Here is a 17,210-nt window from a genome sequence, read left to right as displayed (position 1 = left end):
TTCATAGGCAGTTTGTTCAAAAACATTGCAATTATACTAGAATAGTAGATGACTGGAAAATAACAATGACTGCAATTCATATAGGTAATTTAGAGAAAATATGAGGAAATATTTTTTGCATAATAATTTGGAACACAGTGTACATACTATAATACTGTGGTATATATTACAAACAAACAAACGATCGCAAGTCACGGCTCCTGAAAAATAAAAAAAGTTACTTTGTTTTTTCCCCTTTTAAAAATGTAAAAATAAACATTTGATTTTGCCGAGTCTATAAAAGTCCAGGCTATCAACATATAATATTGTTTATTCTGTACGATGAATGTCATAAAGAAAAATGAAACAAACATATTTTTTTTGGTTCATCTAAACATATGTCACTATCTCAATTTTGTCCCTAGTCGGCTATTTAGCTCTTCTGTATCTGATTATTCAGACTCTCGATCTCTCCCGCTTTATGACTTAATTGTATCTCTTTCTTCCTCAGCTCATTTTCTATCCGATTCATGGCTGCATTTTTGCTGCCCAGCTTTTCCTTCTCCAGCTCTTGTCTCTTCATCTCTGCCTTAATCTGATCTATCGCCTGTTTCACAAAACCCCACTGGACATTTAGTGTTTGCTTCTTCTGGATTCCTCAGTCGGCCTCTTGCAGACACATATGCAGGAACTTCAGAACTTTAGAGTCAGTGTCCACACTGCGAACAGAATTGGTTGTGGTGTAATTATCAAGTAGGAAGACATATTGGGTGCCCAGGTCTTCTATTAGTTTTTGGGTTCCGGAAATACTTCTTCCTTTATGTTTGGTGAGAACCACAATGGGAAAAATTCCTCCAAAAACATAAGAATAAGAAATAAGTCAGCTTCATATAGGAGAACTGGAAACATTATATTTACAAATCACTACTGGCAGCATACAATATATTTACCAAAACAATGCTGAAATCAGTCAGTCATACAGGATAACTAATGTCATGTACACAGCAGAATAGTGAGTTCAGCTCAGGAGCATAATACAGGATGTAACTCAGGATCAGTAATGTATGTACACAGTGACTGTACCAGCAGAATAGTGAGTACAGCTCGAGTATAACACAGGATGTAACTCAGGATCAGTAATATATGTACACAGTGACTGCCCCAGCAGAATAGTGAGTGCAGCTCTGGAGTAAAATACAGGAGGTAACTCAGAACCAGTAATGTATGTGCGTATGTACACAATGACTGCACCAGCAGAATAGTGAGTGCAGCTCTGCTCAGCTGCTACTCATTGTGGGTGCATTCGCTACTGATCCTGCTGTGTGCTCCTGAGAACCATCACCTCTCCACCCATGGCCCTGCTCTCTCTCTTAAGCTGGAGTCACACATAGCGACTTACCAGCGATCCCGACAGCGATAACGTGTCAGGATCGCTGGTAAGTCGCTGTGTGATCGCTGGGGGGTTGTCAGACACCTTCACCAGCGATCAGCACAGCTACGCCGAGCGCGCGGAGTCGCTGTGTTCGTTAGTTACCAGCGCGCTGATGCAGGGAGCTGGTAACTAACGTACACATCGGGTATCCAAGGGACGTGCGTCCCTTAGATACCCAATGTGTACATTAGTTACCAGCTCCCTGCATCAGCGCGCTGGTAACTAACGTACACATCGGGTATCCAAGGGACGCGCGTCCCTTGGATACCCGATGTGTACGTTAGTTACCAGCTGATCGCTGGTCTCCCGCCTGTCACACGCAGCGATGCGTGCTGGCCAGCGGGAGATCAGCGACGAAAGAAATGTCCAGAGGTTTCAGCGATACCGGAAGGGGGGCTGATCACTGTCACACACCGCGATCGCACTGGTGAGATCGCTGTTGTGTCACAAAACTTGTGACTCAGCAGCGATCTCGCTAGCGAGATTGCTATGTGTGACGGGGCCCTTACACAGGGAGGGAGGGAGTGGACTTCCTAGGATGAGTGAAGGAGCCAAGTCCCAGGCTTCTGTTTCCCAGTCCAGGGGGGCAGAAGAAATCAGCAACCGGCCTGCACATCAGAGGACTCGGGGGTGAGACGCTCCACCAGAAGTCGCAGCAATGTGGCTCCCACTCCCCCCAAGGCTGCAGAGACCCAGAGAAGCCGCAAGGCTTCCAACATGGAGGAGAAGCCTGCTAGCAGCGTGCAAGATGGTGGTCCTTCCGTAGGAAAGCTGAGTGCTCACGGAGGTGAGGCTGGCCTCACTGAGGAAGGTTGGGGGCTGAAGAGACCCAAGGGGTCTGTCCACCTTTGGCTCCTGGGTCATGAGCCACCTCCGTGGGTATGAAGCAGCAAGTAAGACCATCAGGAGGCTCAAGGAGGAGCTGCGCTACACAAGCGCCAAAGCTGCAGGCTCCTCCAAACTGAGGAAGACGCATCTCCAGGCGGAGGTAAAAGATTGAGACATGAAATAAATGAACTGGAGCCAAGGAAAGCCTTCATTAGAGAGAAAAGTGGTCCCTTTAAAGGGAATCTGTCACCTCATTTTTCCCCTGTGAGATGCAGCCACCGCCATCAGGGGCTTATTTACAGCATTCTATAATGCTGTAGATAAGCCCCCGCTGTAACCTGAAAGATAAGAAAAACGTGTTAGGCTGGTTTCACATTTGCGTTTTTTAGCGCTGGAAAAAAACGCATACGTGCGCATGCGATTTTTCCCCTATATTTAACATGGGTGCGCATACATGCGCGCTTGTAAGCGCATGTATGCGATTTTCATGCGCTGCGTTTTTTTGGGGTGTGCGTTGGTATTTTCCAGACGCTGCATGTTGCATTTTTTGGCCCTGGAAAAAAGCGCATGCGCACGTATGCGCACGTTTTGCGCTAAAAATGGCCATTATAGCCTATGGATGCGCATACGTGCGCACTGGCATGCGCAGGTATGCGATTTTTTAGCGCTGCGTTTTTTGGGTGGTGTCCACTTTTTATCCTAGTTAGAATCTTCTAAAGTCAAAAAAAAAAAGTCTATATAAAGGAGGTGCCTGCCAAAACTCTGCCACTACTACACTGAGAGATTGAAGAGCAGACAGTCAACCAAGAACCCATTATATCAGCGAAGAATGTGAGTATATTACATTATATGCCTGTCCTTTTAAATTATGTATGTACTAATGATTTTTATTATTTTTACATGCAGTATGTCTTCAGAATCCGAGTATTCCCCATCGCGGCAGGAATTGGCGCAAGCAGACCGTGAGGTGATTATTTTCGTGCATCTGGTAAGTATATCTGCTGCTTCTCCAAATCTCTTACGTTTTTTTCAACTTTCAGACATCGTCATCATCATCTGCGGACTACACTAGTGAGGGCGAAGAGCAGGAGCAGCGAAGCCAAGTCCCGGTGGTGATACGGAATGTAAGTATCAAATGATTTGTAATGTTCTTTATTTTTTATCTTCTATTTTTACTCATTTTTTTGTTTCTTTTTTTGTAACTTTTTATTCAATTTAAATTTGATTATTCTAATGAATGTGTTTTGTCTAGGTTCCACAACGGGATGAAGACGTCTACCTGGATAATGAGCAGCTCATCAGCCTGGTTCAGGAGCGTTCGCCGTTGTGGGACAGCCGTGACCGGCTGTACAAGGACAATGTGGTGACCCGGCGGCTATGGAATGAGGTGGCCGCAGCGTTGATGGATGGCTGGGACAGCGCCACAGCATCCTCCAAAAAGGCGTTTAGTGAGTATTTCCCTGCTCTGTATTGTGCCGCAGTGACTGTTGTCCTTGACGGCACTGTTGGGTTTCGTGCTAGGCGTATTCTAGCAGGAAACCCAACAGTGTCATCGGTGTCTACAGTGACTGCTTTGAGTATTGTATTGCTACATTGTGCCGCAGTGACTGTTGTCCTTGACGGCACTGTTGGGTTTCGTGCTAGGCGTATTCTAGCAGGAAACCCAACAGTGTCATCGGGGTCTACAGTGACTGCTTTGAGTATTGTATTGCTACATTGTGCCGCAGTGACTGTTGTCCTTGACGGCACTGTTGGGTTTCGTGCTAGGCGTATTCTAGCAGGAAACCCAACAGTGTCATCGGGGTCTACAGTGACTGCTTTGAGTATTGTATTGCTAGATTGTGCCGCAGTGACTGTTGTCCTTGACGGCACTGTTGGGTTTCGTGCTAGGCGTATTCTAGCAGGAAACCCAACAGTGTCATCGGGGTCTACAGTGACTGCTTTGAGTATTGTATTGCTAGATTGTGCCGCAGTGACTGTTGTCCTTGACGGCACTGTTGGGTTTCGTGCTAGGCGTATTCTAGCAGGAAACCCAACAGTGTCATCGGGGTCTACAGTGACTGCTTTGAGTATTGTATTGCTACATTGTGCCGCAGTGACTGTTGTCCTTGACGGCACTGTTGGGTTTCGTGCTAGGCGTATTCTAGCAGGAAACCCAACAGTGTCATCGGGGTCTACAGTGACTGCTTTGAGTATTGTATTGCTACATTGTGCCGCAGTGACTGTTGTCCTTGACGGCACTGTTGGGTTTCGTGCTAGGCGTATTCTAGCAGGAAACCCAACAGTGTCATCGGGGTCTACAGTGACTGCTTTGAGTATTGTATTGCTACATTGTGCCGCAGTGACTGTTGTCCTTGACGGCACTGTTGGGTTTCGTGCTAGGCATATTCTAGCAGGAAACCCAACAGTGTCATCGGGGTCTACAGTGACTGCTTTGAGTATTGTATTGCTACATTGTGCCGCAGTGACTGTTGTCCTTGACGGCACTGTTTTTTTTTATCAACAGTGGACAAAGTCCGAACACGTTGGCGTTCGATCAAGGACCGCTTCAACAGTGATGTTCGTGCTGAGGGCCAGGTTCGCAGTGGATCTGCGTCAAGGACCAGAACTAGATACCGTCACTATCACGCGTTGCAGTTCCTAAGACCGGTCCTTGCCACAAGATCGTAAGTATTACACATTTTGGGTTTTTATTTTTATTAATCTGTGTTTTTCTAATCCACAGCTGATGCTTCTTGTAAAGGCATGGTAGTAATGATTTTCCTTTCTTCCACAGCACCTGGAGCAGCACCCTGCAACCTGGCCCTGGAGCGGTCCTTCCTCGGACGTCCTCTGACCCGTCCCAGCCATCCGACAGCCAGGAAGCACCTTGCAGGTCAGCCACACACACAGCTGGTGACCAGGAAGCTGGGCCATCAGGTGTTCCCCTGTCCCAGGTCTCTGCCACTGGTTATGCGGGCACTACCCGCCAGCGGCAGAGGGCCTTGGACAGGAATGTCTTGCCCGAGTTTATGCATTTGAGCGAGACATTTAATTCCAGCCTCAAGTCACTGTCCGACAGAGTTGAAAGCGGTTTTGCACTAATGGAACGTGGTTTTAACCACTTTGAACACCGCTTCAATTCTGTAGAACAGCGCCTTGACCGTCTGGAGGCCGACCTCAACAGACCAGCACACCATTTTTTTAGTAAGATTGAAAAGGGCATGGCGGAACACCTTAGTCCTGATCAACAGCTGAATGTGCTGCAGGCCTGCAACAATGCTTTCTTGCAGGCTATGCAGCATAATCGGTACGGTCAGCAGTCAGTGGTGTCCTTTCCACCTGTGCCACCATTGACTCGCTTCACCTCACTACCGACTTGTGCTGCATACCACTGCACGGACACCTCTATTCAAAGCCAGGACACCCACCGTTACACCACCACAAGTCTGAGTGCAGCTGGTCACTTCACCGACACCACCATGGCAAGCGCTGCTCCTGTCTGGAGCACCACCGCCAATCCCATGCATGCGTGGAGCTCAGCCACCACTAGGCAAACATGGAACAGCCCTGCCGCTACAACAACATGTAGTAGCCCTGCCACCACCACTCTGCAAACCTGGGCCATCACTGCCGCCACCAGTCCTCCTGCAAGGACGAGCACTGACAACGAAGAGCAGCATCAGCCACCTCAGCAGCAGCCGCCACCTCAGCAGCAGCCGCCACCTCAGCAGCAGCCGCCACCTCAGCAGCAGCAGCCACCTCAGCAGCAGCCGCCACCTCAGCAGCAGCAGCAACCACCTCAGCAGCAGCAGCCACCTCAGCAGCAGCCGCCACCTCAGCAGCAGCCGCCACCTCTGCAGCAGCAGCCGCCACCTCAGCAGCAGCAGCCATACCAGCAGACGGGGGACCTACATTCCATATTTGCCCCTACTTCAAGGCGAAATCAATCAAGGCGGGCATTGGGCCAAAGTCGGTCCAGGCACACAAGCCTACGGCGACATGCCATTACAACTAATGTAACTGAACAGATTTCCTCTCCTACAAGTGTTCCAAGTTTAATTCCCTTAACTGGACTACCTTCCCCCACAAGTTTTGTTGCCCCTTCCCCTCAAACACCGTCTTCAACTGCAAGTGTTGCATATTCCCTGCACACCCCCAAATTGAAACCATCTGCCCCCAAACGCCGTAAAAAATAATTTTTTTTTTTTTTTTTGTGATAAAAAATAAATTTACATTTGTGGTTCACCATTAATAAGTTTCATTAATGTTGTTTGCGCCGCTCACACACACTGATGGGTAAATACATGTTAAAAACCAACCCAAGGGCTAGTATAGTCATATGTGAAATAACATGGACTAGTATAGTCATTCCAAGGCCTAGTGTAATAACTCTAGTTTTACCAAATAGAATCTGGTTTCATGAAAAACAAACTGTTGAAACTTGTCTAAAAAATAAGTTTCTTTCTAGTTTCACCAGTTTGTTTTTTGTGAAACAAGATGCTAGTTGTTAAAAATGCTAGTTGTTAAAAATTGAGTTATTACAGTAGGCCTTGGTATGACTATACTAGGCCGTGGTATTTCACATATTGCTATACTACTAGCCCCAAGGCCTAGTATACTCATATTTGAAATACCACGGCCTAGTATAGTCATTCCAAGGCCTAGTGTAATAACTCTAGTTTTACCAAATAGAATCTGGTTTCATGAAAAACAAACTGTTGAAACTTGTCTAAAAAATAAGTTTCTTTCTAGTTTCACCAGTTTGTTTTTTGTGAAACAAGATGCTAGTTGTTAAAAATGCTAGTTGTTAAAAATTGAGTTATTACAGTAGGCCTTGGTATGACTATACTAGGCCGTGGTATTTCACATATTGCTATACTACTAGCCCCAAGGCCTAGTATACTCATATTTGAAATACCACGGCCTAGTATAGTCATTCCAAGGCCTAGTGTAATAACTCTAGTTTTACCAAATAGAATCTGGTTTCATGAAAAACAAATTGTTGAAACTTGTCTAAAAAATAAGTTTCTTTCTAGTTTCACCACTTTGTTTTTTGTGAAACAAGATGCTAGTTGTTAAAAATCGAGTTATTACAGTAGGCCTTGGTATGACTATACTAGGCCGTGGTATTTCACATATTACTATACTACTAGCCCCAAGGCCTACTATACTCATATTTGAAATACCACGGCCTAGTATAGTCATTCCAAGGCCTAGTGTAATAACTTGTAATGGAGCAGATTACATGAGCAGATTACATTCATCCACTCAATGCTGACTTGTATTCCCCATGGACTTTCATTGGGGTTGGGTTTTGAGGGTTGTGTTTTGAGAAAATCACATACTTTGTTTTAAACTAGTTGCACAATTTTCTCTTAAATGGTTTCCTGATTCATGGCCTGCAGCTTTGCTCATTCCAATATATTTCACGCAGACTAGCAATGCTGCATTTTAACTCGTATGTGTATTTACCTGCCCAGGTGTGTGAACATAACAAAATTCAGTTATACATGGGAAGTTTTTTAATTAATTGGAGTTTAAAAAATATAGTGCACTCAGTAATGGTATCAAATAAGGATTTTTATTACCATAAACAACAACATTACACCATTTCATCTTGCCAGTGCACCCGTCCTACATCAGAAATAAAGTAGGCCGCAAATTTGTCCCTCATTTGGCCAACTTCAACGGATGACCTGAGAGTGTGCTGAGTGAATTCAGGCAATGGGTTAGGAGCATCATCGTCCAGTTCAAAGGTCGGGTGCTCTTTAGCCATCACAAAGTTATGTAGAACCACACAGGCCTTCACCACCTCATCGACTGTTTCAAGTTTAAGATTAATGGCCGTGCCCAGAATTCGCCATCTGGAAACAAGAATCCCAAAAGCACACTCGACAGTTCTTCTGGCCCTGGTCAGCCTGTAATTAAAAATTTTTTTGGTGTGGTCCAAGTCCCGGCTGGAGTAGGGTTTCAGTAAGTTTCCGCACATTTGAAAAGCCTCATCGCCAACCATTACAAAGGGCAGTGGCGGAGCTTCGGTGTGAGGAAGAGGCCGTGGCATAGGGAAATTAAATTGGTTGCCATACAACCTCCGGCCCATGTCTGAGTTTTTAAAAGCCTGCGAGTCATTACCACGGCCAAATGCTCCAATGTCCACTGCTACAAACATACATCCGGCATCCGCAATTGCAATGAGTACTATTGAAAAGTACTTTTTGTAATTATAGTACTCAGATCCCGTTCTTTGGGGTTTGATGATCCGTATGTGTTTCCCATCAACAGCTCCCAAACAGTTGGGAAAATTGCATACTGTCCAGAATTTGTCAGCAATTTCCATCCACTTTTCAGCGGTGGGCAGGGGCATAAATTCTGGGCAAAGAACATTCCAGAGAGCCCGGCAGGTGTCAGCAACAATTCCAGACAAGGTAGAGATTCCAATACGGTACTGGAAGTGTAGTGAGGATAGGGTTTCTCCAGTCGCCAGGAATCTGTGAACAGACAAAGAAGTAAAATTAATATTTATGTATATTATTTTTAAAAACTATAAAAAAAAATATTAGTACATTCACGAAAACTAATTACCCAAGGTTTTGAATACTAAATTTACAAAAAAAAACATCAGACCACACCCCTTTGTTTTTAAAACATACCGTAATGTCACCAGTAGCCGTTCCTCAGGAGGAATCGCACGACGGAGCTGTGTGTCCTGTCTCCGGATGGATTGTTGGACACGAGCAAGCAAATCCATGAAACTTTCGTGGGACATCCGGATATAATCAGTAAATTTCTCCGGGTTTGCACGTAGCTCGCTGTAGAGGGTGTGGTATGCCCCACGGCTCTCCCGGAGTTCAACAATCGGATGTATCCACATACGCCGCCGTCTTCGCTGCCTCTCTCTCTTCCTTTGTTCATGGCAAGCAACTGCATACGCCTGAGCCATCGCGATGTCCAAATCCAAGTTGAAGTGAAAACTCTTCCAGCGCAGATCCATGGTCACGAGAAGAATCAAGCAAATGTGAAGAATACTGTAGACAGGGTCTATATATATTAACATACCACACCCACAATGAAGTCCCATTGGTCTTGTGTGTTGTTGAATGGTTGTTTTTTCTTTTTTGTGGGGTTTTTCAAAAATCTGTAAAAAAACGCAAACGCACAAAAAACGCATACAAACGCGCAAAAACGCTGCGTTTTTTTCCTGCATGCGCATTAAAATGCTGGAAAAAAACGCAGCGTTTGTATGCATTTGTATGCGTTTTTTTAATGCGTTTTTTTGCGGGAAAAACGCGCTGCAAAAAAAAGCAAGTGTGAAACTAGCCTTAGATTATACTTACCGGGGGGGTCCGGTCCGATGAGTGTCATGGTCCGGGTCCAGCGCCTCCCATCTTCTAGTGATGACGTCCTCTTCTTTGCTTCTGTCGCGGCTCCTGCGCAGGCGTAATTCTCTGCCCTGTTAAGGGCAGAGTAAAGTACTGCAGAGCGCAGGTGCCGGGTAAGGTCAGAGAGGTCGTGTTCACTGCAGTACTCTGCTCTGCCCTCGACAGGGCAGAGAATTACGCCTGAGCAGGAGCCACAACAGAAGCAAGGAAGACTGGCACATTTTGGAACAAGATAGAGAGCTGTTTGATATAGTGTCAAGAGGACCACTTATTTCTAATAAACGTAGTACAAGGATTAGGGATGTTCTAGTGCAGAACCGATTAATAACTCCACGTGATACATGGTTGAATCAAGGAATACCTAAGGGAAATTATAAATGTGGACAATGTCCTTATTGTAGATATCATTGCACTGACCATATACTACAAATAGGTGCGGTTAGACATACAGTGTCCAGTCTAATTACATGTAAGACCGATCATGTGGTTTATGTCATCTTCTGTACATGTCGATTTTTTTACATAGGAAAGACAATACGTCCACTCTATGTTCGATTTCGGGAACACTTCAAGTCGATAACAACGGGAAATGGAGTGCCACGTCTTATTGATCATGTTAGGACTGTACATAGGATGGATCCAGGTGTCCTTTCTTTTGCTGGTATTGAAAAAGTCATGTTACCCCCACAAGGGGGGAATTTGCATAAATTATTATTGAAGCGGGAATCCAAATGGATTATGGATACACGGGCAACTGGTCCCATAGGTTTCAATGATAAAATAGATATGGCCATTTTTTTGTGATAACTGATTTAAATAATGCATTTCTTTTTCCGTAAATACTGGCAGGTTATAAATTAAGGTCAAATATCTAGGGGATAATGTAAATTATTGGTGTTAAGTAATGCATATCTCATAAAAAAATATAATTAAAAAAATATATAGGTATTTTCTTAATTGGTTAGTTCTGAATCATGCGGTATAATTTGCCCTAAAATCGTTTTAACTAGGACAATACAATGGGCTTAGATCATCATTGTGACATAAATGGCCAAAAGATAGGTGTCAGTAATTTTTTATTTTAATTGCTGGAGCCATGGTAAAATTGCATATATATATCTTGATTAGATCATAATGTATGGAAGCACACACTTCCTATGGATTTAGTATCATGCAGCTCTCGGATTTATATTAATAAGCTGTTTCCTTTGGAACAGATTACCCAGAAGGGTTAATTTGATAATAGTGGTCCTTTAGTTATGTTGATAATCACTCAATAGTCCTTGTAATATTTGTCTTTATATGTAAGATTATTGTTCCCGCTGCAGCGGTGAAATGTGTGTTTTTTATATGTTTGCACTGAGCACCTGTCTGTTTTACTTGTTAGTTATACAGCGGCTGAGGTAGGAGGAGTGACTGGATGACATGATTTGCTTAAGAATCCGTCATTTCCCCCTGCACTTTGACCCGTGGAAGCGCTCGAGTAGCGCGAAACGGCCGTTGTCAGCCATTTGACACTCTTGTTATCACATCCCCGACGTGACATGTAATTATGTGTCAATAAATCTTCACTATTATCTCGCAGAGTGCGACCTTTTTACTTTGGAAACCACAACTGATTTGTTATGAGGTCAAGCACCCGGGAATCCTTCATGTGAGCTCACCGCCTGCTGCAAGCCACGGATCCTAGCACGGTAACAGCGGTGCCGCCTGCTTCTTCTTTTTTATTACAGAAGCAAGGAAGAGTACGTCAAAGCTAGAAGATAGGAGGCGCTGGACCCAGACCGCGACACCCACTGGACCGGACCGCCCCCGGGTGAGTATAATATAACTCGTTTTTCTTTCAGGTTACAGCAGGGACTTATCTACAGCATTATAGAATGCTGTAGATAAGCCCCTGATGGCGGTGGCCGCATTTCATAGGGGAAAAATGAGGTGAGAAATTCTCTTTAAGGAAAAGCTGATGAATGAAGACCGATTTAGAGAAATGGCTGATAAGAGAGCAAAGGCAGATGGGGCTGCAGCCTGAAAGCCAGGTGGATGATGATGACCAGCAAAAAACCCACCTGGTGGCCTGCAAAGTCACCCGCAGGCCACATGCAGCGAGCTCCCTGCAGTACAGGCGACATTGACATCTGGTCGCAGTTCTGCTGGCTCTGGGGAGGACAGTGACAACAATGGTCAGGGAGGGGCGCTAATGGCGAAGATTAAGCTCCTGGAGTCCCTAGTGTGCCTTCAAAACTTCCATCTCGGTGACGATTTACCGGAGGCACCTAGGGGCCAGAAGAAAAAGACAAAGAAAAACAAGCCAAAGCTACAGGAATCTGTAAGCTACGTATATGCCCCCCTCCCTGTACCCCCTGTGTCAGCTGCAGGGTCAGCTTACTGTATAAGCCCCGTTGCTCAGTCCGGCTTCTGTGGATCCAATGCAAAGGCGCGGGGAGAGTACAGAGCATGGTAGTGAGGCGCAGAGCTCCCTCTCTGTGTGTAGTAGCAGGGACGTAGCAGGAGGTGCATCAGCCGAGAGGCTGGACAGTGAGGGTGGCCCGGCGGCGGGTGAACGGTCAGGCCACGATACTGTGGTGCGCTCCTCAGAGGGAGGGGGCACCTCCGGTAGCCTCATCACCCCTGAATACTGTTGCCGCAGATCACTTACTTGAGGAGCGGCAGCAGTGTGAAGGGGTTGTCGGGGCTGGGCATTCCGATCCTCCCAAAGTCCTATCCTGTGTTGATCCTGATATAAAGGATCAGCGGCGTCTGGTATAAGCATTAAAGCAACGAAAATTACCAACTGTTGATGCGGAGGGCACACAAGATCAGGAGTCAAGTCGCCTCCAGTTCTGAGACTGAGCCCCTTGTGCCTGATGATGTGGAGGTCAAAATGTTACTCCCAGTTGTCACTGGTCCAGCAGGAGAAATGTGGTGGGGGTATGAATGAGGAAAATTCTCTCTCTAGTGGTGTAGTTCGAGAAGGGTAATAATGGTACTGTTGGTGTTGATGTGGTCACTGGTCCGGTTGCCCCCCCGATGGTGGCAGCACCCGTTAGTAGTTATGCCGCTGTCACCTCCAGGGGAAATAGGGCTTCCTCTTCAGCTCCGGGGACGGGATGTTGCAGCGTCGTCTCATGGAGGCTCTAAAGAAGGGGGAGAGATCGCTAATGGCAGAGGGTCGAGAGGTTGATCTATCCTTCTGGATAGAGAGGCATGGCCTCGGGGTCTTCCAAGAGCAAAACGGTGGGGATACAGTGTTGTCCCTCCCACCAGCCGGGCCGGGTAGTGTGCGTAGGAATGTGGTCAGTCTTCGGTGGAGGGGCAGTGATACGTGTCCTCCAAAGTCTAAGGTTGTCGAGCTTCTACTGAGGATGGGCTTCAAGGCAATTGACATCTAGCCTTCATACATCCCTATTCCACACCAGAGTTTGATGTCAACTTCGTTCGGCAAGAGGTGCTTCAGCTCTTCTGGTTGAATTAGGAGTTGGCAAAAAATGAGCCCGGCTGGCGAGACTTTGCCATTCAGGCGGTGTCTCGCCAAAACCAACTCAAGCAAGTGACCGTGATGACTTGTAACGTGTCGCTTTCTTGTTATGACATCATGACGAGGCTTGGCTGATATGGAGAGGTGGTGGAGATGCCAAAGAAGAACAGTGACGAGTTTGGTATCTGGTCAGGGGCCTGGATATTTATGGTAAAACTTATTCGTTCAGGTGGTACGGTTGCCCACATTCCATCATCTGCCTTCCTGGGTAGGGATCGTATCCAGGTCTTCTACCAGGGGCAACCGAAGCGCTGTCACAGGTGCGGTGACCCCAAACACTTCAGTGCAAACTGCACTGTGCAGAAATGTGCATTGTGTGGGGATGTCGGCCATCTTGTGTGGAGATTAGGTGTCACCTGTGTGGTGACTTAGGTCACCCATTCAGCTATTGTCCTCGCTCCTTCAAAAATGCAGTCGTGACCCCGGTGGGAGAAAGCCGTGAGGCTGATTCTGCTGGGGAAGGGACTAGCAAGGGTGAGGATTCTGAGGGGCCAAGGAGGAAAAGCAATAAAAAGACGCCTGCCCAGCTGAGGCATCTCGGCAAGCGCAGACAGGAGAGGGAGCTGGGCGAACCCCGGGCTACTGCGGTGACCCCTGTCCTGGATGCCAGTCTTGCTGCCGAGGCCCCAAGGGATGATTAGTTATACAGTATGAGGAGGTCAGGAAGATCCACAGGGATGAAACTGCCACTGCCTCCGAATCCTCCCATTATGAAAGTATGGATGAGGATAATAGGCCGTGGCTAGAGGACAAGCGTAAGCTCGGCACCAAAAATAAGAGAAAGAAGGGAGATAAAACAACTCCCGCTATGACCAATGTACCTAAGGAAGGAAAAACTGACTCCCCTCTGGTTAGTCTTTTTAACCGGTTCCAAGCTCTTGAGAGCATCTCTTCCTCTGAGGAGGACGCTGAGGGTGAGGCTTCGGCGGAGCTTACAGGGGGTGCCGAGTCTCCTGGGAATGTAAGGTCCTTGGCGGGAGAGACTGGCCCAGAGTCCGGAGATGAGGACGACAAAAAGGAAAAACACGTGGGGATGGACACCTCTGTGCCATTAAAGAGGGAGAAGGATTCCTCCTCTGAGGCAGAGGATAAAGGGAGTGGGAAGAAGAAAGCCATCTAACTCAAACACCAATGATGGCGGTACCCACTCCATTGACACTGGCGTCCATTAATGTCGCCAGCATAAAGTCAAATACAGCCAGATTTGCTGCCTTTGATTTTCTCAACCATGTTGAAGCTGACATTTTCTTTTTGCAAGAGACCAGACTGCCAAACATGGCAGACGTGTTCAAAACCAAGAGGGAATGGAGACTCGTTCCCTCCTATTGGTCTCTTTCAGCTGAGCCATACAGCGGAGTGGTGGTCCTTTTTACCGCATCGGTGGAATGCCGACGGGTTATTGAGTTAGAAATGGGGAAGTGCCTGATCTTAGATGTCATCATGAAGGGACAAGAGCTCCAGCTTATTAACATCTATGGTCTTCAATCTAAGTGGGACCGGAAGTGTCTCTTTATGAGGATCAAGCCCTACCTTTCTACAAGTCAGCAGGTTGTCTTTGGAGGGTGTAGTGATGGATATCTTATAGCCTACATATTGTAATATATTGTTTATATGCTTTGATATAGTGTGGTCACTAGACCAAGGGTGGAATGTATTGCAAATATGAAATGTGGTTGTTTGAATCCAAACACTATATATTGCAATATACTATGGTGTAATATCTTTAATGCTGAACTTTGCTACTGAGCCACAAAGCGTTTGCTCTGTGTTAATACCGTCCGTAAGACAAGGTTAATTGTTCTATGGTCTTTGAAGCTCTGTGTTTCAAAAATTCATTATCCTGATTTGCACACAAGTGACCACTGTGATATTTGCTTTGTCAAACAGTGATACTGAATACTTTCCCTTTTCTATACCCTGCCAATTGGGTTAAAGGAATTGGGGGGTGGTTGATAGGAATTCTACAAGGAGCTTTCCAACTAATTCTGTGTGGTATTCTAATATATATAGGGGTAAGAGTTGTGTGGTGTATTCTTACACATGTGCTGGGAAAAATTACAAAGACAATAGTAAAAATAACTGTACAGATAATGAATATTTATGCTGCTTGAACATGGAAGTCTTGTGTTCAATAATAGTATGATGCTCGGAGACAAGGGAGACCAAAATGTTTTGATGGTCTCATGTAGCAATGGTCATGCATGACATCAATAATCAAGGACCGATTGTGATACAAATGAGACAAGTATGAGTGTGTGCCTGGGTTACGATAGGTATCCAGTTTTCAAAATAGGTGATTATGGAAGTCATGCTGCCCATATGCTACCATCTTAGAGCGTTATGCTATGATCATGAAGAGTTAACTTTGTAACAAGCAACATATGTTGAACTTTGAACAGTAGCAAACAACCTTGAAGCATTGTGCTATTGTTAAGAGACATGCCAGTGGCAAATAAATCTTGGGTTGGTGGATACAAACTTTAAGATTGTAGTAGTCTATAACAAACAGACCTTGAAGTCTTGTGTTGTTATCAAGAAAACAACCTATTGCGCAATTTCAGCCCAAACAAACTGCAAAGATGTAATAGGGGAGGATGTGGGAGTTGTGTATAAAAAAAGGGGACCCGGTTCAGCGAGGTAGGGACATTTCCAGAAGGTATCGTGGACGCGCGGTTTCTGTGATGACAAGACCAGAGTATTTCCTTCTCGCTGACACTGTGGTCCCTCCAGTGGAGAAGTGATGTTACAATACTTGGTAATGTATAGTATTGATGCTTATTTCTCTATGTACTATAATTCATATTAATTGTATGATTCACATGAAATGAATTAACAAAACAGGGTAATATTATATCTGCCATTCCATAATTCAGTATTATCCTGATGTAATCTTAATAAATTGTTACATTATCGTTTTACCATAAAACTGTATTCAGTGTGCCTAATTTGTATATTAGTGAGCGTTACGTAAGTAAGGGCGTACCCGCCCTGTCACTTTGACGTGGTAAAACAGAGGGGACTTCAATACTGTCATGAGGCCCTGAGATAGAGGAGGTTCCAGAGACAAGCTGACTTATGATATCGTCACCCTTAATAGTATAGCTAGTGAGGCTCGCCTGGTGGATGTCCACATTCGGCACACCCCAGGCCACAAGGGGTTCACCTATCATAGAGGTAACTGTAGGTCCAGAATAGATAGGTTTTATATAAAGGAGGAAGCTGTCTCTTCAGCAGTGTCTGTTGTTGAGGTGGAATTCTCCGACCACTGTTTAATTTTGTTTTCTCAGAATGTTACAGAGACCCTCCGGATGGGAAGAGGATTTTGGAGGCTCAATTCGTCTCTCTTGGAAGAAGCGGACATAAGACAGTCCTTTGAGGATTTTCTTCACAGCCAGGTACCCTTACTGGACCTTTGTAGTAGTAAGTCAGAGTGGTGGGAGATGTTCAAGAAAAGGGTGGCGAGATTCTTCCACCAGCTCTCGAGCCTCAGGAGTCTGAATAAGTACCACCTGTATCAGGGTCTGAGGAGGAAACTCGATCATCTTGTCTCAACTGGAGGTAGCCGCGAAGAGATCTCCAGAGTGAAATCTCTGCTCATGAGGTGTCAGTACAATAAACACGCATCTTTGGTTTTTGAGAGGGATTACGGGAAGTACCGCTCGCCCGACCCTTACAGAAACTGCAAGATGACAGTGAATAGTAAGGTGGTTACAGGACTGATCGACACTGCGAGGTCCCTGAGGCGATCCAGATCAGCGATCCTGGAGGTTATCAGATCCTTCTACTCGCACCTCTTGGGGAAGAGGGATCTTGATTGGGATGAGATATCGGCTTTCATGGCTGAAGCCGTTCCCAAACCAGGGGTAGACCCCTCTCTTGATGCTTTGATAGAGATGATCAGGGAAGAGGAAGTTAAATTGGCGATTGAAGGGCTTGCCCCCCAAAAAAATTGCCCTGTCCAGATGGCTTAACATCTGAGTTCTATAAGACCTTTAAGGACGCTTTGGTTCCCCTCTTGACTGAGGTATTCAATGATTGTCTTTCCTCGGGCACTCAGCCAAAGTCAATGAGGAGG

At 45.7% G+C, this 17,210-nt stretch overlaps 1 protein-coding gene across 1 annotated transcript in view; it reads right to left on the bottom strand.

The window, feature by feature from the left end:
- Positions 1-292: 292 nt before the first annotated feature.
- Positions 293-17,210, bottom strand: part of LOC141069237 (uncharacterized) — a 57,071-nt gene continuing 40,153 nt past the window's right edge. The window contains exon 5 of the mRNA XM_073558688.1: positions 293-831. Within this exon, the coding sequence (XP_073414789.1) occupies positions 638-831 (194 nt within the window). The 3' untranslated portion in view covers positions 293-637. The remainder of the gene's footprint in view (positions 832-17,210) is intronic.

The sequence above is a fragment of the Dendrobates tinctorius genome, unplaced genomic scaffold, assembly GCF_039654945.1.
Source record: "Dendrobates tinctorius isolate UK_male_01 unplaced genomic scaffold, ASM3965494v1 ptg000257l, whole genome shotgun sequence".
NCBI lineage: Eukaryota > Metazoa > Chordata > Amphibia > Anura > Dendrobatidae > Dendrobates > Dendrobates tinctorius.
The sequence above is the reverse complement of the archived record's forward strand: the minus strand, read 5'-3'. Positions and strand labels throughout refer to the sequence as shown.